Here is a 27,522-nt window from a genome sequence, read left to right as displayed (position 1 = left end):
GAGCAGGCCTGAGGGTTCCGGCACATAATTTGCTTTAAAGTATTCGAGGAAAAAAAAAATCAGATGTCTCAGCCCTGCACGTTTCTGAACTACAACCACTAACTTCGCATATATGTACCAATACCCACAGAAAGGAGCAAGCCAAAAGACAGATTTCATGCTCAATGGAAATACCTGTCTCAGGGGAGCACACGCTGGGATGGGGAAAGGTCAGTTACAAAGAAGGAAACTGACCAGGGCACCGTGGAAATTCTTACAGCCCAGAATAACGTTTTTGTTTTTTTTTCCCCTTCCCCCTGCATCTTAGGTAACACATATGGTAAATATAAGCCTTCAGTTTTCCAAGAAACATAAAATACAACCCAAAAATTACTGGCAGAGAAGTTTTTAAATCATTTGGTTTCGAGGATGCTACTGGCACATTTTCCACACGCCATGATTTTTATTTCATTTGCCTCCAAGGGACAGCCCTCCAGCAGCTCTGTTGCATAAGGTGCTGTTTCTAAACACCTTGTCCCTAGCTCGAGATGCAGAATCAATTTTACCTAGGTCTGTGAGAGTTTGGGAAGTGTGACATCATGTCCCAGGCCTCACTGGTTTACAATCAACAGTAGGAAAGCTGCCAGATCCTTCTCACCAAGGAAGCTGAGAGAATATTCTAAATACCAATTGACACTTCTTTGTTAAAGTACAAACTAGTCATAAAGCCACTTAAAAAGGAAAAATTATTGGGAGGAAAATGCCTTGAATGCAGCAAAAACAACGACAACAAAAAGAAAAACCACAACAAAACAATTTTACAAGGGCTATGGAAAAAATAGTTACTATATTGAAGGGATGGTAGTATAGGAAATTCCATTTTTACACCAAAAATAATTCAAACAAGTCGTTCTTTACAAAAGGCCTCACGAAAGAATCCCTATAAGAAGAAAGATCCTTTCATTCATTCATTCAACAAACACTTATGGAGTGCTTAGTGTGTCTCAGGCTCTATGTGAGGGAGGCAATAGTGAGCAAGACAAACATTGCTTTCCTCAAGGTGCTTCTGGCTAGAGGTACAGCTGTAATCAGATCGCTACACCATCAAGGAGCCACCGACAGAAGGAAATAGAAAGCACAGTTCCCTATGCCGTGGAAGTGATGGCCTCTTCGTAAAAGCCCTTCCTAGAGGAAGCAGTGTTCTAGGTAGAAGTGATGGCATTAAGTGTAAAGGCCTGGTGTAAGAGGGAGCCTGACACTGTGGGATACGATTCCCAGGGATGAGCCTGGCCCTGGCACCGTGGGACTGAAAACCTTCTTGACTAAATGTGTGAAGAGAAATGAAACTAAATAAAGTTTCAGTGGCTGAGAGATTTCAAATAGAGTCAACAGGGCACACTAGAGGTTATTCTTATGCACTATATAGATATCCTTTTTCAGGTTTTGGTGAACTGGAGTAGCTAGAAGGAAATAGCTGAAATTATTGAACTGTAATCCAGCACTCTTGATTCTTGAAGATGATTGTACAAGACTATATAATTTTTAGACTATATAATTTTTACGGTGGGACCGTATGATTGTGGAAACCTTGTGATGATACTTCCTTTATCCAGTGTATGGACAGATGAGTAAGAAAATAAAGGCAAACAATAGATAAATCATGGGGGGGGGGGTTGGGGGTATGGGATGTTTGAGGGTATTCTTTTTAACTTTTATTTTTATTTTTATTCTTATTTTTACTTTTTTGGGGAATATGTGATAATGAATCCACAGCTGTGTGATGATGCTGTCATCCATTGATTGTACACTTTGGATGATTATATGGTATGTGAATTTATAAAATTGCATTTAAAAAAAAAAAAAAAAGAGGGAGCCTGAGCCCTTAGAGGAAAGGGAGGGAGGCAGGAGGCTGTAGAGATCAGCTGGAGTTTGGAGCGGGAGAGGAGGGGTAAGGGAAGTCTTGGAGGCTGGAGTGAGGAGGAGGTTCTAATTCTAATTTTATGGTGTATCAAAATACTTTTCCCTGGGGAGCAGGGAGAGCCAGTGAGGGTTATAAGCAGGATGTAAAAGAATCAGCTTGGCATTTTTTAAAGACAACTATAAGTTGTGAGGAGACTGATGGTGGGATGGGGTAGGGGAAGGGTGGGGGGAACCCGCAGTGGAAGGAGAGACCAGTCAGGATGGAGGCTGCCGTGCTTACTGGGGCAGGCGAGGCTGGTGGCCATGGGGACAAGTCAACTGGATGGAGTGACTTATGCCGGGACTGCAGGAGAGGGTAACATGACCCAGACAAACTGAACTCAGAGAAGAAGAGCTGTGGTTGACCACCTCCCACCCAGGCTAATTTGATTATTGAAATTTAATTCCATTAGTTAATGAAAGGGACAGAATCGTTTCTGGGTAGAAAGACCATGTAAGGTTTAAATTATACACACCAGTGACTACTCCCCATTGGCTGCACTCTGTGTCTTATACGCAGGGACACTTTTTCAGGCCTCCTCAGATCTGGGATTGAAATGCATAACCATTGACTCGCCTTGGGACAGGTGACAAATCCCAGGAAGCTCAGCCAGGCACCAGCCCTGATTAGGGAGGTGCTGCGGATTCAGGCCCAAGGAGGGAAGATCCGGCTTTATCCATCCAGGAGTCTCCTCTGGCAATTCCAAGGAGTCCTGGGAGCCAGTTTGGAATCTTCTCACGGTTGCATGTGCAAGTCCTTAAGAATGCAGTTGTGCTTTCTCTCCCTGTGGCCTAGTCTGCTCCGCTCTGGGCAGACCTGCCTTGCCGGTTGGGGGCAGCAGCTCTGGGCAGGGACAAGACCTGCCCCAGAGGCTGACTTCTGTCCCAGAAGAATGTCTCATGTTTTCATGGAATTTGTTCCGGTTGGGGGGGGCGCATGGGAGGAGCTGGAACAGCAGTCCAAGCACAGGGGAGCCTGTGGGAAAAGGCCTGGGTAGGGGTGGGGGGTGGGGGGTAAGCAAACGCTGCTGGTTCCAGAAGCTGCCGGATCTTCACAGAAGGCAGGGGTAAGCTCCCACAGACCAGAGGGGTGGAGAGGAGCTTGTCATGCAGAGCCTTGGAAGCCATGCTCTAGGCTTTCAATTTCTCCTTAAGGCAGAATGGAGCCTCGGAGGCTTTTTAAGGGTAACCAGGTCGTGTCTTCATGCTGGAAAAATTTCTTGGCTATCTGCCTGCCTAGGAGTAGGTGACACGCAACCTTCTTCAGTAGGCAACGTCCTGGGCTGTGTCAGATTCTGTACGGGGACCACACGATGATGATAAACCACGAAGAACAGTGATCAAACTGCCTGTGCCTTTAAAAAGCACATTTGCGGGGAGGGAACCGTCTTCTCTGAGAGCTTGGCTTGGAATCACTTTAGATGGTAACTTGGATTTTTGTTTCAAATGAAACAGCTTTAATTGGTTACGTATACGTGTGTGTAACCCTGTCTGAAACCTGCTGTATTAGTTTCCTATGGCTGTGGTAAGAAATCACAAACTCAGGGGCTTAAAACCACACACATTTATTATTTTACAGTTTTAGGGGTCAAAAGTCCAAAATCAGTCTCACTCGGCCGAAGTGAGGCATTGGCAAGACTGGTTCCTTCTGGATGTTCTAAGGGAAGATTTGTCTTCCTGTCTTTTCCTGAGTCTATGACCTGCCTGCCTTCCCTTGGCTTGTGGCGCCTTCCTCCATCTTCAGGCTGGCAGCGTAGTATCTCTGAGTCTCTTTCTGACCTCTGTTTCTGTTGTCACATCTTTCACTCTGACCCTCCCACCACCCTCTTTTTTTTTTATTTGACTCTGTTTTATTGACATTCATCGTGAAATTGGAACAAACCTCTTTTTCATGATTGCTCTGATCATAGTACTACCTTCTGTATCTCCACTTAATATTTAAAAAATATTTTTATTGAGAAATATCCACACACACACAGTCCAAACATATTATACAATAAATGGCTCACAATAACATCACATAGTTGTGTGTTATTCACTATCAACATTTTTAGAACATTTGTATCCCTTCAGAAAAATAAATAAAAATAATAAAAAAAAGAACTCATATATCCCATATCCCTTGCCCCTCCTTCTCATTGACCACTAGTATTGTAATCTACCCAATTTTTACCCATTATCTCCCCCTATTATTTATTTATTTATTACTCATCTGTCTACACCCTGGATAAAAGGAGCATCAGATACAAGGTTTTTACCATCACACAGTCACATTATAAAAGCTATACCATCATACAATCATCTTCCAGAATCAAAGCTACTGGAACATAGCTCAACAGTTTCAGGTACTTCCCTCCAGCCACTCCAACACACCATAAACTAAAAAGGGATATCTATATAATGCATAAGAATAACCTCCAGGATAACCTTCCAACTGTTTGAAAGCTCTCAGCCACTGAAAGTTTATTGCGTTTCATTTCTCTCTTCCCCCTTTTGGGCAAGAGAAGGCTTTTCTCTATCCCATGATGCTCATCCCCAGGAGTTTTACACCCCTGGGAGTCATTGCCAGGGAGATTTACACCCCCTGGGAATCATGTTCCATGTAGCGGTAGGGCAGTGAGTTCACCTGCCAAGTCGTCTTAGATAGAGTCCTGCCTCCCTCTTACAAGGACTCTTGTGATTATATTTGGCCCACCCAGATAATCTGAAACAATCTCCCCCATCTTGAGATCTTTAATTGATCACATTTGCTGAGTCCCTTTTGCCATGTGAAGGAACATACTCATAGGTTCTGGAGATTAAGATGTGGATATCTTTGGGGGAGCTATTATCTGGCCTACTACCCACTTTAACAAATAAACAGAAGGATAAACATGGCTGCTGGGAAGAGAATGGATTGGAAGGAGCCAGGCTGATATTAGGGAGACAAGAGAGGAGACTGCTTCTGGGTCAGAAGAGCAGTTACTCGTGGCCTGGGCTGGGGTGGAGTAGGATGAATGGACACAGGACATGTTTCAGAGGGAGGACTGCCTGGTCTTTGGGATTGTCAGGGCTAGGTAGATAAGAAGTAGGGGAAAGAATATGAGAAGACTGCCTGAGTGTGGGTTGGGTAGATGGTGGTGTCCTTCAGAGGGCTCAGGGGAAGGAACAGTTTTGTGGCAAGGATCCAAAAGGCATATAGAGATGTGTGGCATCTAAGATACCCATGGGACACCCAGGAGAGGTACCCAAAGGCAGGTGGACACAGGGTCTTGAAGGCTGTGATTCTTGGGTCCCTGTCTTCCCAAGGCATGAATGAGCTCATCCTCAACCTTGATTTCTAGGTCACCATCTTTATTTGACCCTGAGTTCCCCAATTTCAGATGAGTAAAAGCGTCATCTTACTTTCCTGAGGCCAGAGTAGCCGTAATACTTGTTCCACGTTGACTGAGTTTATCAGTCTTGATAACAAGAATTCAAATCATAGAGAGGTTAAGCCACCTGTACAAGATCTCACAACTGGCCAGCAACAGAGCAGTTATGTTGCTTTTATTGTATGCTTGTGGCTTATACGTTTTCCAGATAAGTATGTTTTGTGTCCAGACCATTCCAAGCAGATAGCCAGCTGATCACTATTTTAGACCCTGGGAGATGTGAATAGGACAACTGACAGAAGTTGATTGTCTTTCGAGAAAGCCTAACCTCACAGAAGAGTCCATTCTGGGTGTCTCCAAGGGGAAGAGAAGGGGGAATTTTCAGGGAAGCTAGATGGGGGCAGGGAGGTCCCCCAGGCAGGGGAAAGGAAGGAAGGTTCTGAAACAAAAGAAACAACCACCCACTCAACTGCCCTCCCCCACAATCCCCAGGATGGGCCCAGGGCCTCAGTGAGGATGTCCTCACAGAGCCCAAGCCTAAAAGGGCCCTGTGGACAAGACAACAGCCATGGCCTCAGTACCAAGAAGGACCCTTGGTCAGAGGGTGCTTCTGGCACAGTCTGTTACTGAAGGAGATCATGAGTCTTTTGAATGGCCTGCATAAGAGAAGCTCCGTGGAGATCAAAATTGAATTTTCCACCAGCCTGGAAGATGGGGCCTCCCAGTAGGAGTTACGTTGATTTAAAGGACATCAAGAAATGACATACTTTGTGATACGTATTTTAAGCTTTTATACCTCACACTTTATATTTGGGGGTGCCTATATATGTATTTGTGTATTTGACTTGATCAGTCTTCCTCTAATCTCCCTGAAGACGGGGATCCCGTGGTGGTGTTTCCCATAGTATGTTCAATGTCTAGGACACAGAGACTCTCATTAAGTGTGCAGAGTGGGGACAGTGGTCTCAGAGGAGAAACTTGTTGGGGTGAGGGTGGGGGAGCGCCTAGGACAAGTGAGAACGTCGAGAAGACAAGTTGAGGTCCGAGGGTGGGGGAAATTGGGTTTTCTGGAAGAAAGGTGGGAAAGAAATGCGGGACAGGCCCGGTGGTGGCGCGTGAGGCTCTCGTGAACTCCGCTCCGAGCCCGAGGCCGGCGCGAACAGACGCAGAGCGGTTTGGCCGCTGTGGGGCGCCGTAGTCCGCGCCGTTGCCAAGGGAACGGGCCCAGCGCCGGATGAGGCCCAGCCCGCCTCGGCCTGGCCGGGCGTTCCCGCCAGCCCGCGGGAGCAGGAGCCCTAGGACTTGCCGGCCCAACCCACGCCGCGCCGTCCCGGATGGGGCCCCGCTCCGGGGCGTGCTATCGCCCTGTCCTGAGGGTCGCCTCAGCCGCGAGGGTTTGAAGCGCGTCGGTCCCGGGGAGGGTGGACTGCCAGGCGCCGGGAGCGGACCTGGCCCACCTTGGCAGGGCCGATCTGGCTAGACTGCCACCACGCGCAGGTGAGAAGCCCCCGCTACGTCTCTCACTTCGAAGCCTCCTGGAGTAGACGCTGCGGCCGTACACAGGGCTTTGGGCTCGCCTCGCTCCGGCCTGGAGCCCGCGATCAGGGCTCTAGGGATTCGGAAGAGTGTTGGGATTTCTTCCCTCATTACTCGTCAGATTCTTAGGTTGGCGCTGAGCACCTACTGTGTGTCTGGCCCTGTGCCAGATGCGGGGCCACAGAGGGCTCCAGACAGACGCACCCCATCCCACAGCGTATGGGGGCAAAGCAGATGCCCGACACATAACATAAGTGATTTCAAGCCAGAATAAGTGCTCCGACGATGAAATGGACGGGGGGGTGGTTGGAGAGGGTTTGCCTTTTGAAAAGGACCAGGTAATATGAGCAGGGGAATGGCGTTTCTGGAAAAGGGAAAAGCAAATGCAAAGATTTTAGAGACAGTAAAATACTGTTAAGGTGAAGAAAGGAAGCGGAGGGGAAAGGAGTTTCAACTTTATCCTAGCAGGATGAGGAAACCATTCAATGAGGTTCATATTTTGAAAAGCTCACCTCAGTCTGGCTGCTGTGGGTAGTGTGGTCATGACAGGGCACATAGGGAATTCTGTTGAGGGCCATCCTTGTGGGCAGTCTATTTGGGCCTCCTACAGGAACTTATGTAGCCTACTTGAGCCTATACATCTTCATCTGTGAATGGCAGAAAATGGTAGCACCTACCTCAGAGAGTTGTGAAGACTGAGTAAGCTAATTGCATCAAAGCACTTAGAGTGGTACCTGGCAGAGTAATTGCTAATGATGGTTATTGTTATCAGTGAAGCACTGGAAGGGCTGATGATGGAGGCATGGATTAGGGTGATGGCATTGGAGATAGTAAGAAGTGGCTTTACTTAGCCCACTGGAGGAGAGCTGGATTCAGAGATGGTTCCTGCTTTTGGGGAACTGATGGTTTGCTGTGGGAGATGGGTTTGTGAACAGATAATCACCATGAGATATGATAAAAGCAACAGGGTTGCTAAAGTAGCCATTTTTTTGTTTTGTTTTTCTTACTTTATTCTGTCACAACTTTGTTGTTAATGACTGTTTTCTTGGTGGGTGTTCCCTCAGGCTTGCTCTTACAATCATGCAGTTGATTTCCTGGTTAAAATCACCAACCCTTCCCTCTCTCCCACTGGCCTTGTTCCTGCTCCATATTGCTGCCGCCTCCTGTTCCTGTTCTTTGGCCCAACTTGAATCCCAGACAATTGCAGTGGTTGCTTCAGGAGGAGAATGGCACAGAAAATGTTTGCAGACCACGTCAACTCAGGAATGATTGAGGCTTCAAGTATTTCTTTCCAAAGCATCAGAATTCTGCATGTTGCTTGTGAGCGAGAAAGCAGGGGGCCAGCAGCCACATTTGAGACCAAGGACTGGAGAAGTCTATAAGAACAGTTTGAAATTCCAGCTTATTTTCTTATAGTTGTATGAAATTCCTCTTTTAGTCGAACTGGCACCACTTCTCAGAATCTTAAGGCTAGAGACTTTTCTGGGACCTATAGGAAATTTTAATAAACAAATACTTGCCCTGAAAAATTTTGTAAATGATTTTTTGTGCTGTAAAATGGTATTCACCGCTAAGCGTTTCCTTTGGAAATGTCCATTTAGGTGGTTAATTTGGACAACTGTTAAATCTTGGCAAAAATTATCTCAAAATCCAGATACTGGGAAAAATCTGAAAACTCGTTTGGATATTTCTGTAGAAAAACCACTTACAGGGCAGCCACAAATCCTCTAGCAGAATGAATAAATGGTTGGGAGCAAAACCTTCCTGCAGAGTACACGTCCCCTTTGGGTTCTGGGAGTCATGGAGAGCTGAGCTGGCCCTTGGCCAAGGGCTGGAACAAGGTCTTGCCCAACTCCTCTGCTGAGCTGTCTGGTTGTCTTATTCCAGCTTTAACAAGTCTCCTGGCAGCTTGTTGGCAGTACTGCAGCTCTTCCTCATGGCTCTGCAACTGAACAACTCAGAATCACTTTCTGCAGTGAAAGAGCATTTAACAAACACCAGCACTCTTGTTTCTCATTTGTTAGGCAGGAATTCCTTATTTGTCTGGTCTGGTTCAGGGCTCTGGTTCCCATGAGCACATTTAGTCCACACTGCAGTGCAGTGGGGCCGGGAGGACAAGAGGTGATACCCCTCCATTATGGATTATTTCACTTAAGTTTTCTTTTCAAAAGAAGTACGTGCACATAGGAGAACATTCACAGACCCAAGGAACACACAGTAAAAGCAAATATCCTGCTCATCCCCAGCTCTTGGTTTGTTGATCTCTTTCCCGGAGGCTGCTCTTTTGTCAGGTTTTGTGTATTTCCTTCCAGAGAGAATCTGTGCAGATAGGAACATGGACATCTGTCTACCCGCCTTTGCTTTCACTCCCTTGGTAACACACTCTATAACTGTCCTGCATCTTGCTTTTTCACTTGACTTTTACTTCTCTTGTTTTTCACTTATCTTTTTCAAAGATAGGTCATTTCATACCACAATGTTTTAGATGCTGCCTAGCATTCTGTTGTGTGGATGTGCCATGTTTTTTTAATATTGTTTTATGTCTTTTATGATTACAGACAACATTGTGATGAATTTTTGTGTGCTTTGTGAGTATATGTATAGGATTAAAATACCTAGAAATGGAATATCAGGGCCAAAGGGTGCATGTGTTCTAAAGTTTGGTAGACATTGCCAAATTGCCTTCCAGCTAACTTTTTTTTTTGAAAGATGAGTGAAGAAGAGATCCAAGGAGAGGAATCTACACAATTTGTGCAGTGTTCCCCAATGTATGAGGGACAGTGCAGAAACCAGAACCAGCCAGGCTTTGTTGCCAGACTAAGCCCTCTTCTCTGGCCCCAGCCTGCCTCTCTCCCTTGGTGGCTTAGCCCCTGCTTCAGCTCTCTGATCCCATCACTTTCCCACCCCATTTCCCCAGCCTCCCCTCACAAATCCCCTTCAGTAATTGAGTTGATTCTTTCTCCAAATCTTCAGACATCTTTCAGGAATCCAGGGATACCCCCAGCCTCTCCAGGACTGGTTTGTTTTTAGCCTCATTTTGGTTCCTCTGACAATGCCATGAATGAATTTCTAAATGACATCCCTAAATACTGTTTTTGTTGGGAGCAGAGGTGGACAGGAGAAAAATAGATTACTCATGTAACTCTTCTACAGTTTATAATTAGAACTTGAAATGTTAAAAATTCCCTCATTTAAATTAAGCATACAAATTAAGGTAGCCTAACCTTATTTTGAAAATGGTATTGAAGACTTTTAGCAAATAATGTGAACATTTTGCCATTTGATAATGGCCTCCACCTCATAAGGACAAGGGAAAGGCCTGCATAAACACCGACCCCCCACCCCCAGCCTGCCTCAGAAACCAGGTGGGTCTGTGACTTATCAAGGCACCAACTTACCTTTGGCCATTACACCCTGTGGAGCCTCCTCACTCCTGTCTTACCTCCATCCTGGCCAGCCCTAACTCCCTGTGATTTGTTCAGTAGAAGCTGAGAGTCCATGAAGAATGTTTCACCAAGGCCCACCAAAGATGCTGCAGGAGTTAGGAGTGGGGCCCCGGGGGAGCCTTTGAGCTTAACCACTGCCTCCTGACTCATTCCTCCAAAAGCACATGGCTGCATGGTGTCACCTCTCCCCATGCCCTCTCCCCTCTTGTTCATGCCCTCATTATATAGTTTTCCTCCCCATTGTGGCTAGAAAGCTTCTAAGACATCCACCACCACTGCTGTACTCCCCACTTTACACTTCCTTTGACTCCCTGTGGCTCTTTCAACAAGCTTTCTCCCCTGGCCTCCAAGGCCCTGCATAAGATGCCCCCTCCAAGCTCATCTCTCACTGGGCCCTGCTCTCCCCACACATACTAACCTGTCTACCCTGGGTTCTGGCTACACTGAATGATTGTCCCTTGCTAGAATCCCTGCTCACCCACTGCCCTCATTTCTGTTTATGCCTGTCTGGGTCCCAAGAAAGGCAGCCCTTGAAGGCAGGAGCCTGCTGTCATTGTGTTTACATCAGTGAACACACAGGGGAGTAGGCCCCAGTAAGCCCTGAATGGGCCAAGATGCGCGAGCATAAGCTGGCTGTGTAGCTGGGAGCAGAGCCATACATTTTCAAACTGGTCTTCTGGACAAGTGCCAGGACTGGAGGGATAGTCAGAGAAATCCCTGGGTTTGGTGACAGTGCTTGGTCCCATCCATGGGCCTTGGGCTCTTATCTTTTTTTCATTTTTTTTTTTTTTTTTTAGGGAGGAAAGGAAGGAAAGACAGAGAAGGAAGGAAGGATAGAAGGAAGGAAGGGAGGAAGAAAGGGAAACATTTTTTTTAAACATTTTCTTGTTTTATTATATTTTGTTTGTTTGTTTGTTTTTTACATGGGCTGGGGCCGGGAATCGAACCGGGGTCCTCCGGCACGGCAGGCAAGCACTCTTGCCCGCTGAGCCACCGCGGCCCGCCCTTTTCGTTTTTTTTTTTTATTATATTTTGTTTGTTTGTTTGTTTTTTACATGGGCTGGGGCCGGGAATCGAACCGGGGTCCTCCGGCATGGCAGGCAAGCACTCTTGCCCGCTGAGCCACCGCGGCCCGCTTTTTTTCATTTTTTATTTTTATTTTTATTGAGAAATCTTCACATATATACAGTCCATCCACAGTATATAATCAGTGGCTTACAATATCATCACAAAGTCGTATATTCATCGCCATGATCATTTTTAGATTTGTATCATTCTGGAAAAAGAAATAAAAAGAAAAAAGAAAAACGTCATACATCCCGTACCCCTACCCCTCTCCCTTTTGATCACTAATATTTCAGTCTACCCAAAATTTTTAACTCCCTATCCCCACCTATTACTTATCGATTTATTTTTCCTTATTTTTTATTCATCTGTCCATACCCTGGTTAAAAGGGACATCAGACACAAGGTTTCCATAATCACACAACCACATTGTAAAAGCTATATAGTTATACAATCTTCTTCAAGAATCAAAGCTACTGGAACACCATTTAACAGCTTCAGGTACTTCCCTCTAGTCACTCCAATGTACCATAAACTAAAAAGGAATATCTATATAATGCATAAGAATAACCTCCAGGATAACTCTCGATTCTGTTTGAACTTTCTCAGCCACTGAAACTTTATCTCATTTCTCTCTTCCCTCTTTTGGTCAAGAAGACCTTCTCAACCCCATGATGCTGGGTCCCAGCTCATCCCAGGAGTCTTGTCCAATGTTGCCAGGGAGATTTACGCCCCTGGGAGTCATGTCCCGTGTAGGGGGGTGGGCAGAAAGGGCACCTGCTGAATTGGCTTAAAGAGAGAGGCTTGGATTCTATCTTGGATCCTCTCTGACTTCCCAACCCTTTTAATTAAAATCTTCTGGGTCAAAAGAATTTGTGGCCACCAGCTCTGGTAAAAGAAAATGTCATCAGTTTTATGAGTTGTTTGACCCAGACTTTGGGGGCAGGCCATGTGCCTTCCGGTTAGCTCAGGCATCTATTCTGGGCAGTTGCCACTGCTGTGAGGGAGCTCTGCCTGACATACCCTCACCTCTTCCAGTACGAGACAAATCATACCTCTCTGGGCTGAGGGTGCCCGGATTTGGAGTTAGGGTCACCCCCAAGGCTGTTTGTAGCAGGCCCCTGGCCTCATCTGGTGACTCCTCCTGCCTCAGGACCCAGGGATGTAGCAGCACTGGGGTGGGGGGTAGGGGGCCTGCGGCCACTGCCTGCCTTTCCTGGGCAGTGGGGACATGCCAGCCATGTACCACTACTCCTGTCTATGAATATCTCTCAAGTTGTAGAGCTATTCAGGTGTAGATGACAAAGGGAAAGCCAGAACTCAGGGATCCAAATTCATGGGTTTCCTTCAAAGTCATCTACCTGGTGAGATCCAAATAGATCCCTGGTCATTTGACTCTGATCAGACTGACCAAGCTCAGCTATCTTCAGAGGGTTGGGCTTGAATGGCCTTTGGCTGTTTCCAAAAACCGAGGCCACCCTCAAAGAACAAAGATTTGCTACCTCTGGGGACATTCAAAAGAAAGTAATATCAGCTTTTGATTACTTTTGTCACCTTTGATCAAAGTGACAAGGTTAGACTGACAACACAGTGGCCCAGTTGTTATGGCATGTATTCCCTCAGGGCCACTGATTTAAGAAAGCAGCTCCAACCATCCTTACACTGAGGTATACACCTCACAGAATATCCAGCTGCAGTAATCTCAGTCTAGATAGATGAGGGCAAACCAGAGCACTATTTTAAGGGTAATTCTAACACCTACCATTTAGCAACCATTCATGTGTCAAAGTCTTGCCCATGCTGTTGCCAATCTGTCCACAGCCCTAGGTAGGCTTCCTTACCCTCAGTTTTCAGATGTGGAAATTTAGGTTCTGAGAGTAGGTGGCTCCCGAGGACACTCAGCTGGCAATGCAGAGCTGGGAGCTGAACCTGGATCTGTCTCCTCCAAAGCTGGGGCTCTTTTTTTCCACCTATTTCTATTGCTTATTGAAGACAAGGCAAATGACCAAAGAGTTCCAGTTGGATCCCCTGGGAAAAAAACTAAGGTCACTCCGTTTAGCTTGGAGATGAAGTTATTCAGAGGTGACTTGAGATATGCCAGGCTTGGCCTTACAGGAGGCTCCAAGCCTTGGGTGGGATCAGGGGTGGTGGCTAAGTATGACTGTCCAGGAGCCAGGGTAATAGCCAGTCAGCAGAAGGAGCAGGGGGTGGGGAGCTATGTGGGAGGGGGGCCGGGGAGGAAGGATTGAAGGTAGGGCAGAATGGGCCTGACGGCTTCAGGCAGATCAGGATTCCACACCATTTACCATGCCCATGTTTCCTTTTATTTCAGATGTTTTCAAGTCAGCAAACATTTACTGAGCACCTACTCTATACAAGGTACATTTTGGGTGCTTGTGGTGGTGGGGAAGAAGCACTGGAGGGGGCAGAGGTGAAGCGTCAGGGCAGGGGTCAGGGGGACAGAGGTGTAGGAATCAGTGTACATTTGCTGCCCTTGGGGGAAGCTGGTGGAACAATGGGGCAGGCTCAGGAATGGCAAAGTTTTCCGAAGGTGAATGGTGACTTGCTCAATAGCAGATTCCACTTAGGATATCAGGACAGGCTTCCTGGATGAAGGGACACTTTCCAATGGGCTCTGGAGGACAAGTCCCATTTTGCCATGCTGAGGCGTCAGGAAGGTGTTCGAGGCAGATGTGCCGAGGTGGGGTCTGCGATCCTTTCAGCTTAGTGAGGCTCCCTGCCCTCAGTTTGTGCTGCTGAAACAGAGTCCAGCTGCCGGGCTTTTGTCCCCAGCTCCTGGCCTTCCAGACCTAGGCGATACTGGAGGTGAGGCTCTTCCTCTGACTGGCCCACCCCTGCCTTCCTTGAGTAACTTTGACCGCCAAGCTGGCCAAGGGGAGGTGGGAGGTGGGGAGGTGGGGGCTTGCTGCCATTTGATGAGCCTGGCTCTGGCCATGGCCTGGCATTTCCTGGGCTCCCTCGACTGAGTTAAGGGGCCCCAGACTGCTGGTGACACTTTTCTGTTCTCAGTACACTAAGCCCAGATTTATTTAGAGAAACATGGTCATTTCCTCTGCTGGAGGAACCAGAGAGGAATCCTCCCCTCTGTTCCTCCCCTCTGGCTCTTCCCCAGGAGAGAAGCCTCGTTGGCCCCTCTGACTAGAGGTAGATCGGTGAGGGGCCCCAGTCCTACACGAGTATCTCTGCCTATGGAGGGGCAGAGGCCAGATCACCTTCAGAGCACCTCACCTCCCACCCACATCCCCAACCCGACACCCCACTGCTGGCGGCCAGGGGCCCTCTCTGACACTTGCATTGGGCCTCAGGATGATGGTGACTAATCCTAACAGAATCAGCGTGTGTTCTCATTGCTCTGGCCCAGCCTGTTATTGTTACCAGATGAGAGCATATCTTACAGGGTTTAACATAGATGACTGTGGTGACAGAGTACTTCGGGTCTCAGGCAGCTCCACTCTGACCTGAATAAACCCTAAGATTCTCTTGCCAATTAGAGCTGTACCCCCTTGACCCTACCTCGGCAGGTAGGCTGGGACCCCAGGCACTCCTGCAGAGTAGCCGGTAGGTGGTTTCCCACTCCAGCCTGCCCTCCCTGCTGCAGGCATGGGGCCCCGACTCCGGTGCAGCCTCCTCAGACTAATGCACTCTTTACTCTTTCTCCCCGTGGAGATGAACATCTGCAACAAGCCCTCCAACAAGACGGCCCCTGAGAAGAGCGGGTGGACGGCTCCCGCGCAGGCCGGCGGCCCCTCCCCAGAGCCTCAGGGCCTGCGGTCCCGGCGGAATGGGTGGAGCTGGCCCCCTCACCCGCTCCAGATCGTGGCCTGGCTGCTGTACCTCTTCTTCGCGGTGATCGGCTTTGGGGTCCTGGTTCCCCTTCTGCCGCACCACTGGGTGCCCGCTGGCTATGCTGTATCCTTAGCAAAGTCCAGGGCTGCAGCTTGGAGGAATACAAGGGTCAGTGGGTGGATGTACAGGCAGACTCTCAGGGTGGGGTGGGGTGGAGTGGGGGCAAGCTCTGACAATTAGTTGACTGGTTGTTTACCTGTGGGGCCTTGCCCCAGCTCACCTCTCCCACCCCTGCCTGCCTGATTTGGTGAGTGGACTGACCTAAAATCCCTTGGATCCTTTAAAGTCCCACACAGATGTGCATTTCATCCATGGAGGTACCACAGGTTATTACAGACAGAGAGAGCCTTAAAGCTATCTTTAAGCTAATGGTGTCAGAGCTAAACAAAGGCTAAATTAGGATGTAATTATTCCATTTAGGAAAGAATTTTTCACTTTTCACAAAGTCACAGTACAATTCTTTTACCAGTAAGCCTTTGATACATGGAAAATGTAGTTTTATTTATGGACAAATTATTATGCAGTACCCTGTACTATTTAGAAGCACATTTTGTAAGTCAGACTCTTTGAGGATGAGATTGAATATGACAAGAGATGGGGGTAGATATGCCCGGAAGGTGCCTGGGAACAGTGAACCTAGTGGTATGGCTGGCCCCAATCCTGGCCACCAGCCCCCAGAGCAGAGGATGTAGTTGTACGGCCTGGGATAAGGATGCACAGGCACCTATGTACCCCTTCTTCAGAGGGTGCCAATGAGAGTTTGCCCTGGCATGTATGTTCCATGGAGACGAATCCCTGGGCCTCTTTTGGGAAGAGCAGTGGGCAGGGATGAGCTTGAAAGCCAGGGGCATGGAGTCAGCAATGAGCTTGCTCTCAGCTTATCCCCTTTGAGTCTCAGCCTCCTCCTTTGTCTGATGGAAAGGGTCCAGCCTGCTTCCCAGAGTGGGGTCAAGGAGCACATAAGGATGTGGGTGTCTGAGCTCCCAAATGCAGGAGACTTAAGTGGGAGCATGCACTCTTGGGGACCCATAGAACTCTGGGCAGGGGTGTAGAGGAGACTTGAGTGGCTGTCATTCTCAGACACCAGCAGTGGTACTAAGGAACTTTCCGGTTCATGAGGCCCAGGGTCTGGCCATCAGCTCTGTAATGGAAAACTGGACTTTTTCTGAAGTGACCAACAGACCTTACTTGGTACAATTAATAGGATGCTTAATGGGATATTTCCTGTGTTCTGGAATGGGCACATCCATCACTCAGGAGTACCTGGGGTCTGCTATCAGGGTACCTGGGAAACCAGATTGATAACTGTGCAGTTAGGAGAGAGTAGACTCAGAGAAAATAACTGTGGATAAGAGTAACTAGCATTTATTGAGCACTTATATGTGCTGGGCACTGGGCTACTCACTTTACATGGATTGTCTCAGTTGATCCTCAGAATAATCCAGAAAGGAATGTATTTTCCCCATTTTACTGATGAAGCAGTTGGGGCTAGGAAAGATTAAATGACTTCCTGAAGTCACACAGCTGGTAGCCAGTGAGGCCGGAAGGGCTGAGGAAGCCTGACCCTAAGGGAGTGGGATGCTTTGAGGGTTTTTCTTCTCCATATCCAGTGTCCCTCTGCTTTGGGCAGCCTGGCACCCCCATTCCCAGGCCTGCATGTGCTTCTTCCTTCCTCCTTCTGCGGGCTCCTTGAGGCCCTTGTGGAATGAGGCAGGCTAATGGTGTGTGCCAGGTGGGGCTTGGGTCCTAGGGATGCAGAGATGAGTATGATAGGCCCCAGCCCTGGGGTGCTCAGCCTGTAGCTGGGGAAAACACTGGGAAGTTAGAGGTCAGCCCACATGGTAAATATGGGGTTAGGGGCTTGTGTAGCAGGCTGGGCGCAGGAGGAGGCTGTTTACTACTGTCACCATGTGCCCAGGCACACCCCTGCCTGTTCCCTTCTCCCCTGTTCCTTTGTGCCCAGCCTCTGCCCAGGTGCTAAGGCCAGTCTGGGCTCCTCCCTTTCCTTCATCTTTTGTATCCAGTCAGCCAGCAAATTCTATTGATTTTACCTCCTAAATAGCTATGGAATTTGCCTACTTTCCTCCCCATCTCTTGGCTAGGTGACTACTTGGTTTCCAAGACCTCCCCACGTATGCTCTCACTCCTTGCCAGACCCTTCACATCCCTGCAGCCAGCATGCTTGCTCAAAAAACAAACAAACAAACAAAAAACTGATCTTGTCGTTCCCCAGTTTGAAACCTCTAATGGCTTCTTCTGGCCTTAAGGAATAAGTTTCAAGATCCTTATGTAACCTTTGAGGCCCTCCACATTCTGGACGCTGCCCACTCCCCCAACCTCCTCTTACATTATTTTCTCCATTGTTCTCTGTGTTGCAGCCACACTGGTCTCTGCCTGCAAGACTTGCATTTCTCCCCTTGTCCAGCACTTAGTCAGGGTCCATCCATTCTGGCCTGCAGACTCTTTTTCTAGTCGAAGAAGAATACACAAAATACACAGTCCTTAAGTGTTGCTCCTGCAGGTTTTTGTTTGTTTTGTATTCTTTATTTCCTTAACAACATTTAAAGTTGGAAGAGCTTATATAGAAATGCAGATTACTGGTTTCTTTTGAAAAGTTGGAATTTGGTGCTTCTGGCCCTCATTCTTGTATGACAGTCATGATTGGAACCATACCCATCAGCCTCCCCTCAGGCTCCTGTAGCTATAATGGCCAGCCGAGCCCCCTTTCCTCTTTACCTCCCAGGTTCCTTCTACTGTTCCTTCTCCAGGTCTCAGCTGAGATGACACTTCACCAGGGAAAACTTCTGGATCCTTCAGAATACATGAGCTTACTCAGTTACAAACTCACACAGCTCCATGCATTTTCTTCACTGTTTGATTCATTATTTGATAAATTCGATTAATATCTGTGTTTTCCACCAGATGTAAGCTCTTTGGGGCTGGGATCAAATTTTACTCCCCATATTATATTCCTCAGAAAGACTTCAGTAAATAGTTGGATGAATGAATAAACTAGGGTGGGGTGGGAGAAGAGTTGGGGCAGGCAGGAAACGGAAAATTTGGCCATGTTCACTGTATCTGAAGAGAGGCTGGCATGGCGAGGAGAGGAGTGGGCAAGACCAGAGAGGCTTGGGAGGAGACAGTGCAAGGGGCCTTGGCACTGTGTGAAGAGTAAAGTAACTTGAGAGATATTAAGCGCCATTGAAGGGGTTTAAGCAGGGGGAACTTTAGGGTTAAGTTTTTAAATTTATTCTGGGGCAGTCAGTCAGAAGGGGCAGAGTCAAGAGATTGTGGAATAACCCGGCAAGGAGTGAAGGTCTCATCCACAGCAGTGGGCATAGGGATAGAGAGGCCGATGTTGGGCTGTGGGCCTTGTCTGTGTTAGCTGTGGTCCAGCACATTAGGACAAAGCCTGGCTCATGCAGACAAGCAGAGAAATTTGGCTGCTGGAAGTTGGAGGAGGTGGAGGAAGGGAGGTTAGACAACTGATGGCTGATAGATGAGGATGGAGGATGGAGAGAAGATATCTTCCCAGCTGGCAGAAGGATGGGTAGGGAATCATGGAGGTATGGGTGGATGGATGGAGGGTGGATGGTTGGAGGATGGATGGGATAGAGGGAGAGGGGGGATGGCTGAAGGGAGGGTAGGTTGTTGAGTGGAGGGAAGGGAGATGGCTGCCTCTGTAAAATTATTGGTGAATTTAGCATTTGGTAGTATCACTGAGCAGATAGGGCCTGGAAGAGCTTTGTTTCAGCTCTAGGAATTAGCGAGGCCCTGAATAGGTCAGGCCACCCCAGACATTCAGCCACAGGGCTCCAAATGCTTGGACTCCAGCTGGGGGAAGGCAGCAGTATATGTGCTCCTCTCCACAAAGGAGTCTCCATCTGGCCCAGCTGCTGACCAGGAAGGCTGCTTCCCTCTTGGCACTGACAGCAAAATAAACAAGCTCAGAACTTGAACTTTGGGTCTCTAGACCTTTGGGATGATCTCCTCTGTCTCACTTCACCATTTAGGATCTCAAACCAGAAACTGGCCCTAGGTCAGGCTAGAGCCAGCCCAGAGCAGTATGCTGTACATTCTGGTTGGGTCCCCTGTTGGCAGGCAGGGCTGACTTATGAACTCTCTTTTCTTCTACCCTGGGGTACAGGGATCTACTGAAGAAGTCTGATGGAGAGGTTCTTGGAGGCTAGAGGAGATCAGGCAGAGAGGGCAGAGCTACACATGGGGGTGGCATGGAGGTGGAGAGCCAGGGAACCAGGGGCGGAGGTCCCAGCTGGCAGAGTATGGAGTCAGTCTTTAACCTGCTGGGCCAGTGCATGGGCGCCATCTTTGCCAGCCACCTCGTGGTACACCTGACTGCTGTCTCCATCGATCCAGCAGATGCCAACGTGCGGGACAAGAGTTACACGGGGCCTTTGCCCATCTTTAACCGCAGCCAGCATGCGCATGTCATTGAAGACCTGCACTGCAACCTGTGTGACGTGGATGTGTGAGTGCAGCAGGCCGGGGGTGTGCGTGGCAGTGAGGGTGCCCAGGAATCAGCCTCTGAGCTCAGGCAGGAGGGGCATGCTCAGGGCTTTACAATCTTCCTGATGCCTCAGGACCCTCATGTTTTACACAGTCAAGAATCTTGATGAAGCGGCAGAGAAATAGTGGGTCCCTGACAAGGTGCAGAGAAGGTGATTCGAAACAGAAAATGAGGGATAACATTTCCCAAAGTAGAAAACATTTGACCCTACCAGAAACATTTCTAATAACTAACTCTGCGTGATATGCTCCCCACCCCTAATCTCTTACAGTAGCCCCAGATAGGGGCAGGAAGGGGGGTTGATGCCTGAGAGCTGGGAGTGTGCTGAGCACTGGGGTGCAGCCACTGTGCAGGGTGGGCCACTGCTTCCTCACTTCACCCATGAGGAAGAGTCCAGAAAGGCTGAGGCACCTCCCTGAGGTCAGACAGCTTTGAGCAGCAGAACCAAGTTCACAACCTGGCCTGCCTGGCCTCCAAGCCGATTCTGTTATCCTTATTTCCCCATGAGGAATCTGAGGCCCGGAAAGGCTGACTGATGTGCTCAAAGACCCACAATGAGTGGGGACAGGAGTCAGAATGTGTAGAGCCCACACCCCTTGATTGACTCAGACCACCTCCGTAGGAACGCTCCCGAGCATCAGGTAGGGATGGGGTGTGGTCCAAGGCCACCTCCACAGGTCCAATCTGAAGTCCCAGCCAGCCTGTTGAAGGGAGTCTGTCCCCAGGAAGGAGAAGGAGCCGAAGGTATTAAGGTGCTAAGGATAGCAGCCTCATACTGTGCACCCAGGTACCCACTCACCGGTGTCATCAGCAGCATGTTGTCCCTGAGCAGGTGTTCCAGGGTGCCAGGCCCCAGTCTGCTCCTGGCAAGGGGTCATGCCCCACACTCACACAATCATTGGGCCTTCTTTCCAAGGTTCCTTCCCCAGATTGGGAGATTCTAACCTGCTTTTCCACCTCATTTGACCCCCTGTGGTTGAGCTGCCCTACAATTACCCTGTAGGGATTTTCTGTAAGAATGTGAGTGCAATGCCCATGGAGTGGAAATGGGAGACAGTGGGGGAGACCATCCAGACGCTGGTCCCCTCAGCCTTGCTCTCGTGCTCCCTGCTCCCAGTCGTGCCTCTTCTTGCTTGGAAAGGAAGCCCCCTTTCCCTTTCACTGCCTTCACGACCCCCATGGTGTGCACAGACCTAGCGCAGGGCGGCATAATGCTCTCCAACCCCTCGGTCCTGCCTCTGGGGTCTCTCTGAGAGCCACTTCGGGAACGCACATCCCAGTCCCCAGCTCTTTCCATGTGCTGCCTCCTCCGGTGCCTCACCTTGCAGCGCCGCCAGAGGGCGCGCAAGCTCTGCTGAGGGGTGGAGGCGCCGGGTCCCTAAGGCAGCCCCAGGCCCGCGCTCGCCTAGCTCCACCGACCCACGCTGGCCCGGGTGGGCAGTGCCGCGAAGGGCGGGGCAAGCCGGCCCTTGCTCTGCTCCCTGCTCTCACCACCCTGCCGCCCCGCAGGAGTGCTCGCTCCAAGCATTGCAGCGCCTGCAACAAGTGCGTGTGCGGCTTTGACCACCACTGCAAGTGGCTCAACAACTGCGTGGGCGAGAGGAATTACCGGTGAGAAGGGGTCCCTCCCTCCTCCACAGGGAGGCCTGGGAACGCGCGTGTGTATGGACATGTATAGGTGCATGTCTGAGTGCACAAGCCAGGGACCTCGTAGCCTGTGTATAAGGCGGTGGGGGCTGCTTCAAGGACATCTGCATATGCTGGTCTGAAAGTGTGATGCTCCTGGTGGGTGCAGGCTTGGACTCCTGAGAGTGCCTTTGGGCTTTTCAATCTTGCTGGCCCAGGGAAAGGCAGGGAGCCTGACAGAGTGGTCCCCCATCTTCAGTTGCGCCTGACACCCTTGGCTTCATGAAGAGCTGAGGCTGTGGTGTCAGAGGCCAGCTCCTTGTTCCAGCCGTGGGCCCCTGTTATCCTGGGCTCTTGTGGAGCTGGAGCGCCAGGGTGCTCATAGTCGCCCCTGGCTGGGCCCAGGCTCTTTCTGCATAGTGTGGCATCGGCCTTGCTGGGTGTCCTGCTCCTCGTGCTGGTGGCCACCTATGTCTTCATCGAGTTCTTTGTCAACCCCATGCGGCTGCGCACCAACCACCACTTTGAAGGTCAGTCTGAGCTCAGATCTGTGGCCCAAGCCCGCTTCTGCCCCCATACTCCAGGCCTGTCCTGGTGACTGTCACTGGTCCTAGTCTCGGCTGAGCACCGTCTGCCTGTGTCCTGTAGTCCTGAAGAACCATACAGATGTGTGGTTCGTGTTCCTGCCTGTGGCCCCTGTGGAGACCCAGGCTCCTGCCATCCTGGCTCTGGCTGCCCTCCTCATCCTTCTGGGCCTGCTCTCCACAGCTCTGCTTGGCCACCTGCTTTGCTTCCACATTTATCTCAGTAAGTGCCCCATCCACTAGCCTTGAAGTAAATGCCCCGACCCCCAGCCTTACAGAAAATGCTCCCCCAGCAATGAAGCAAACCACCCCCAGCCTTGTACTAAGTACCCCCCACCCACCCACAAGCCTTGTAGGGGGTAGGGATCCCCAGGCTGCTGGGAGGTGCCCAGTTGGGCTATAGAGCTCTGAAGTCCTGCCCCTTCCCAGTACTGGCTCTCTGTGGTGACCTGGTCTCACCTGGACACAGCTTAGTGTTTATGGGGGCAGTGGTTTCAGCCTGGAGCTGGGCGTCCTCTCCCCGCCTCTGCCTCCAGGGTTCCCTTTCCACTACCCTGAGCCCTCTCCCTCCCTGCCCCCCAGTGTGGCACAAGCTTACCACCTATGAGTACATCGTGCAGCATCGCCCACCACAGGAGGCAAAGGGGGCCCACGGGGAGCTCAAGTCATGTCCCCCCAAGATGCAGCCCATTCAGGTATAGAGGTGGCCCAGAGGGCTGAGGCGGTGGGATATGGGGCCTGGCATGGGAGGTGGGGTAGCCTGCACAGCAAGCAGTCAGTGAAGCAACTGGGCAAAGGGAGGCAAGCCTGGAACAGCAACTTCTGGGGGTGGCAAGGGTGAGGCCAAACTTGGACTGAGCATGTGCCCACTTGTTCCAGTGTGGGCAGAGCCAGAGGGAGCCCTGTGTTTCCCTACCCCATGGACGCGCCTGTCTAGGCTCCAAGCATGTGCTGGAGGGCACGGAACATGGGAGCCCAGAAGCAGGCATGTTGGGGCTGCAGGAGCAGAGACAGGGGTGAGCCAGTGTTTGGGTCAGCAAGAAGGTCACCAGGGTGGGAGCATCAGTGCTCTCCACCCGTGATCCTGAGCCCTTACACCCATTACCCTGGTTAATCCTCAGCACAGCCTGCAGGCAGGTAGTGGTAACAAACCCGTGTTGCAGATGAGTATATTGAGACCTAAAAGGGTTAAACCGAAGCTGGGTCTGGGAAGAGTTAAGGTCTTCACGCTGAACCAGGAAGCTGCTACCCAAACCCTCCAGCCCAGGCTCTGGTCTGGCTGGCCCAGCTGCTGACCTGCCTATCCCCATTCCCACGCTCTATGGCTTCCTGAGGTCTGCAGCTGGGGGTGGGGGTGGTCCAGTGCTCAGAACCCCCAGGGATTGGGAAGGCAGGGGGCCCAATCAGGCCTTGCTGCGAAGGATGAATCCTGGATCTTGAGTCCTCATGGCAACTGGACACAAACACAGGCTGGTGGGTGGGTTGGGGGATGGTTCTTAGTGCTAGGGCTGGACTCTGCTTGGGGGCCAGGCTGCCAGGCTCTAGCCCCTGGGCAGACCTGGGAATTAGGGGGCAGCACAGCCTGTTAGTGGAAACCCCCTTGTCACACCACTGTGTGCCAGCCCAGCCCTGAGGCTGGATTCTGAACCTGTCGGCACAATGGCATCTACCCTGGGGAGTGGACATCTCCATTCCTCCTTCACAGGGAGAGAAACTGAGGCTTAGAGAGGCAGGTGGGGGACTTCCTCAGGGTTTCAACCCAGTGTCCATTGAGGCAGGATTGGTTCTGACATGCTCAGACTTGAGGGCCCTGCCCTGCCTGGCAGCTACTTGCTGCCCAGGTTTTGGGGCCAGATATGCCAGCAGTGAGGACATTTAGTTTATGCCGTTTTGTCCATCTGCTAACGACCTAGGGAGGCTTGCCCAGAGGGCAGTATGGGGTGTGCTTGTCCCATTTTACAGAGAACTGAAGCTGAGAGGTGTCAAGATAGCATTTAGGAATATGCAAATTCTTGATGGTCTCTAAGAGAGGAACCTAGAGACAGCTGCCATGGGGGTTGGGATGGGGGTGGGTGGTGGGTGAGTGGCAACACCCAGGTGGCACCCTCAGACTTCCTAGTTGGCTAGGACCTGGCTCCTGTCCCATCCGGGTCCATGCTTCTGTGCTGCTGCCCCCTCCCTTCACCATCCTTCCAGAGCCCAGGGGTACCAGGTAGGCTTGGCCCCTCCGCCGGGCCCTGGAGGGGTGCTAGGTCCACCGAACAAGAGGAAAGATGGAGAAGGAGGAAAAATGTGTGGGAGGGTTACCCCTGGGACCCCAGTCCCCATGCTGACCTCTGACTCTTCGTTTTCCCCAGGCTCCTCTCCTCAGGTTGGCACCCCATACCCCTTCCCAAAGGGCCAGCCTGGGCAGAGGCTGGGCATAGGACTTGCCCAGGGCTTCAGTCTCTGTACCTTTGCAGCCAGCCTGTGGCCTGCTGCCTTTGTCCCCTAGATAAGGCCGGGGCCCCGCCAGCCGCCTCCCAACCCCCACCCTGAGCAGGAATGCGGGAGGGGCGCCTCTCTGGAGCCGTTGCCCCCAAACATAGGCTTGTTTTAGAGACGGCCTTGCTGTTACAGTGTCGTCTCTGCATTAGTCAGGATGCCTCTGTCTCCATGGAAACAGCTGCCGAGCAGCGACAGCTGTCCCGTGCCCCTCCCCGGCTCCGCAACGGGACCCGCCGGGAGGGACTGCCCGCGGGGGCGGAGCCTCGTCTTCCTGGCTCCGCCCTGCAGCCTCCTCCTGCGCCTCTCCTTGCCCTCAGTCTTTTCCTGGCTTTTGTTTCCTCACCTGCAACCCTCTGGGGTGTAGCTGGGGCTGGTACTGTGTGCAGGGGTGCAGGCCTAGGCGTTCCTGCGATCTCCAGGCCCTCAGACTCCTTCGCTTTCGGGTTTTTTTTTTGAGTCTTGTCGCCTCCAGCTACTTCAGAAGACACACTGTGCTCGCCCATAAAGCTTGGTCCCGAATGGGGCTGTGGCGCTGTTTTCCCCATGACCTACTGCCTTCTCTTTCGGTGTAGGGGCGGGGAAGACCCGCGCATTGCCACCCACCCCCATCGTCACCTCAAGCAGCCGGGGATTGTGGCTTGTACTCTGAGGGTGAAGGGCGTGCCCCGGCCTTAGCTCCGCGGAAGCCGTCGAGCCATGACGGGCTGTCTTATCCAGCCAGGGGAAAAAACTGCGCAGGGAAGGGCCAAGAGTAGGAGAGGGCAGCTCTCAGCGCCTCTTCCTCTGCCCAGTGCATCTCTAGACTGGGTATTGGGCCCTTAGGGTTGGGGGCTTCCAGCGGGATGTGGCACTCCATGAAGGGAGGAAGGCCGTAGGCTGGAGTAAGGTCCAGAAGAGGGTGTTTAAGCCTCAGCCAGCAGAGGAGTTTTTAGCATAGCTGGGAAGCCGGGAGGGGCAGCTCCAGTTCCCTGTGCCCAGACTGGGGTGAGGGCTATGACCTCTCACAGATGCCAGTGAAGGCGTACTGTGCCAGGTGGGGACTGCATGGACTCTGTGCCTGGGAAGCTCCCGGCCTCCCTGACCCCTCCCTTCCCCAGGAAATGGAGTTCTACGTTCGGACTTTAAGCCATGTGCGCCCGGAGCCCCCTGGCCAGGGTAGGCCAGCCGCGGTGAATGCAGAGTGAGTGCCGCCTGGGCGTCCCCCTTGAGCATGGCAGGGCCATCCGAGGTGGGAGAAAGGGGGGAGTCCAAGACACGGTCCGGGTCCAGCCCATCGTAGCCTTGGGCAGATCAAATACCCCTCTCTGTCTGCCAAGGAGGGAGGCTTGTATTAGGACTCCCAGCGGCGAGGAGAGTCATAGTATCCGCAGTGAGCCATTACCCTCCCGCTTCCCACTCAGCCCTTCTCGAGTCTTTACCACCCGCGGCCTGGCGGAGCCTGTACCACCCTCCTCCCCAGAGACTGTCGCGCTGCCCGCACGGATCCGGCCCCAGGTAGGAGGGACAGTTCAGGCCCCGCTATCCAACTGAGGGGAATGGGAAAAAAGCTTGTGCCCCGCCCCCTTCCTCTGCTTCTTTTTGGCGATGTGCGAATCTGGGGAAGGCCGCCCAGTCTCCCCTGTCTCTGCAGAAAAAGAGGAAGCGGCGTGTGTATAAGGTGTCGACCTCTGGGTCTTTGAACCGGGCGACTCCACGGCCCACGTTGCCGGGTGAGCGTCCCTTCTTGCCCAGGTCCTGCTGGGAGAGCTTCTAGGGAGGGAGGGGTAAGGCCCCTCGCAGGTCGCAACCCCTCGCCTCACGTTCCCCACCACCCCCGTAGAGACCCGGCTCCAGGACCGCCGCTCCAGGAGCTCATCGTCGGATTCCGCGGGGGCCAGCCCCGTACAGGCTGCTGGCCCCGCGGGCGCCTACCACTCGGCGTCGGCCGAGTCCTCGGATGAGATCCCAGTGGCGCAGACGCGCCTGGGCAGCGCCGCCCCGGCCGCCCCCGACAGCAGGGGCCGAGAGCCCGGGCTGGCGCAGCAGGCGCAGACGCCCGCCGTTTTCGTGAGTCCGAGCAGCGGCGATCCCCGGGCGCAGGGCGGCCCTGAGGCCAGCCTGACCTAGCCCGGCTGAGAGGCAGAAGGGCCGAGGAGGAGCGGCCGACCCGACTCTATGCAACATCCCCACCTTGGCCGCACTGAGTGCACTTTAGGGCCTGCACGGCCGGCGGGCTCGGCCCCTGCCTTCCTCCACGACATAGCAATACCCGCTACACCGGCCGTGATGCTCCAATAAACTTTTTTATGTTTTTGTGGATTTATTGCTTTCTGACGGCGAAAGCTTCCATGGGCCCTCCAGGAGCCGGACCATCGCCTTCGGCCTGAGGAGGGGGGTGGGATCCCTGTACAATGGGTGGCCAACCAGATTGTCTTACGGAGATAGGCGATAACCCGAGTGTTTCCGCAGCAGGATTCCCGGCTAGGAAAGGTCATGGAGGGCTGCTTAGAGGAGGTTATTTTTCTTGAAGATAGGATTTGCACTTGGCGACATTAGGTGAAAGTCTCAGCAGCGGGAGCAGAGGCTGTAAGGGGGAATGAAAAGGAGGGCGCCGACCCAGGTGGTCCAGGAGCTTTATTCTGGGCGCGGAGTAGCCGTTGGGGACTGTGACTGGGGCTGTCTTCTTTCCTGCTCACAGTGCTCGGGGCTCTGGACCCTAGCCAGGGAGCGCGGGAGTTGCTGCCTGAAGAGCTGTGGTCTCGAGCCGGCTCTATACCCCTGTCACTGAGGAAAGGGAACTTTCTGCACCATTTCTCTCCCCCCTGACCCACTCCCAACTGGCCTTTGGTCGGGGCTCTGGGAAGCTGGACTGTCCCTGGGCGTGGGGGCCTGCTTTGAACTTTGGGCGGAGCCCAGGATGGAGGGTTGTTTTCCCGTTAGACGTCCGCGACTGAAGCGGGCTGGCCTCCCCAGGCACGAGGGCCTCCGAACTGCCCCGGGAGCTTCGGGATAAGGCTACCCGAGCAACTCCGCCCCGCCAAGTCCGGACCGCGAGGAGGGCGGGGCCTGGTGGGCGGGGCCAGCGTGACCTTGGTCATTCTTCTGCCGAGACG

The 27,522-nt window shown here is 51.6% G+C and overlaps 1 protein-coding gene across 4 annotated transcripts; it reads left to right on the top strand.

Annotated features, from left to right (window-relative positions):
- Positions 1-2,934: 2,934 nt before the first annotated feature.
- ZDHHC1 (zDHHC palmitoyltransferase 1) lies at positions 2,935-26,728 on the top strand. Of its 4 annotated transcripts, none has more exons than XM_077132730.1 (12): positions 2,935-3,005; positions 13,671-13,717; positions 15,026-15,268; positions 19,519-19,694; positions 21,243-21,344; positions 21,765-21,889; positions 22,008-22,166; positions 22,526-22,638; positions 25,528-25,610; positions 25,831-25,924; positions 26,034-26,139; positions 26,250-26,728. In XM_077132730.1, the coding sequence occupies exons 3-12, from the start codon at positions 15,026-15,028 to the stop codon at positions 26,534-26,536; spliced, it is 1,488 nt and encodes a 495-aa protein (XP_076988845.1). In that variant the 5' UTR covers positions 2,935-3,005; positions 13,671-13,717; the 3' UTR covers positions 26,537-26,728. The 4 variants fall into 4 exon arrangements, with proteins under 4 accessions (XP_076988845.1, XP_076988846.1, XP_076988844.1 ...); XM_077132731.1 differs by lacking the exon at positions 2,935-3,005 and adding an exon at positions 6,530-6,788 and having other exon boundaries at positions 26,061-26,139; XM_077132729.1 differs by lacking the exon at positions 2,935-3,005 and adding an exon at positions 6,530-6,788.
- The last annotated feature ends 794 nt before the right edge of the window (positions 26,729-27,522 follow it).

The sequence above is a fragment of the Tamandua tetradactyla genome, chromosome 16 (genome assembly GCF_023851605.1).
Source record: "Tamandua tetradactyla isolate mTamTet1 chromosome 16, mTamTet1.pri, whole genome shotgun sequence".
In the NCBI taxonomy this organism is placed as follows: Eukaryota; Metazoa; Chordata; class Mammalia; order Pilosa; family Myrmecophagidae; genus Tamandua; species Tamandua tetradactyla.
Note: the sequence above shows the minus strand (reverse complement) of the source record. Positions and strands in the feature narration are given on the sequence as shown.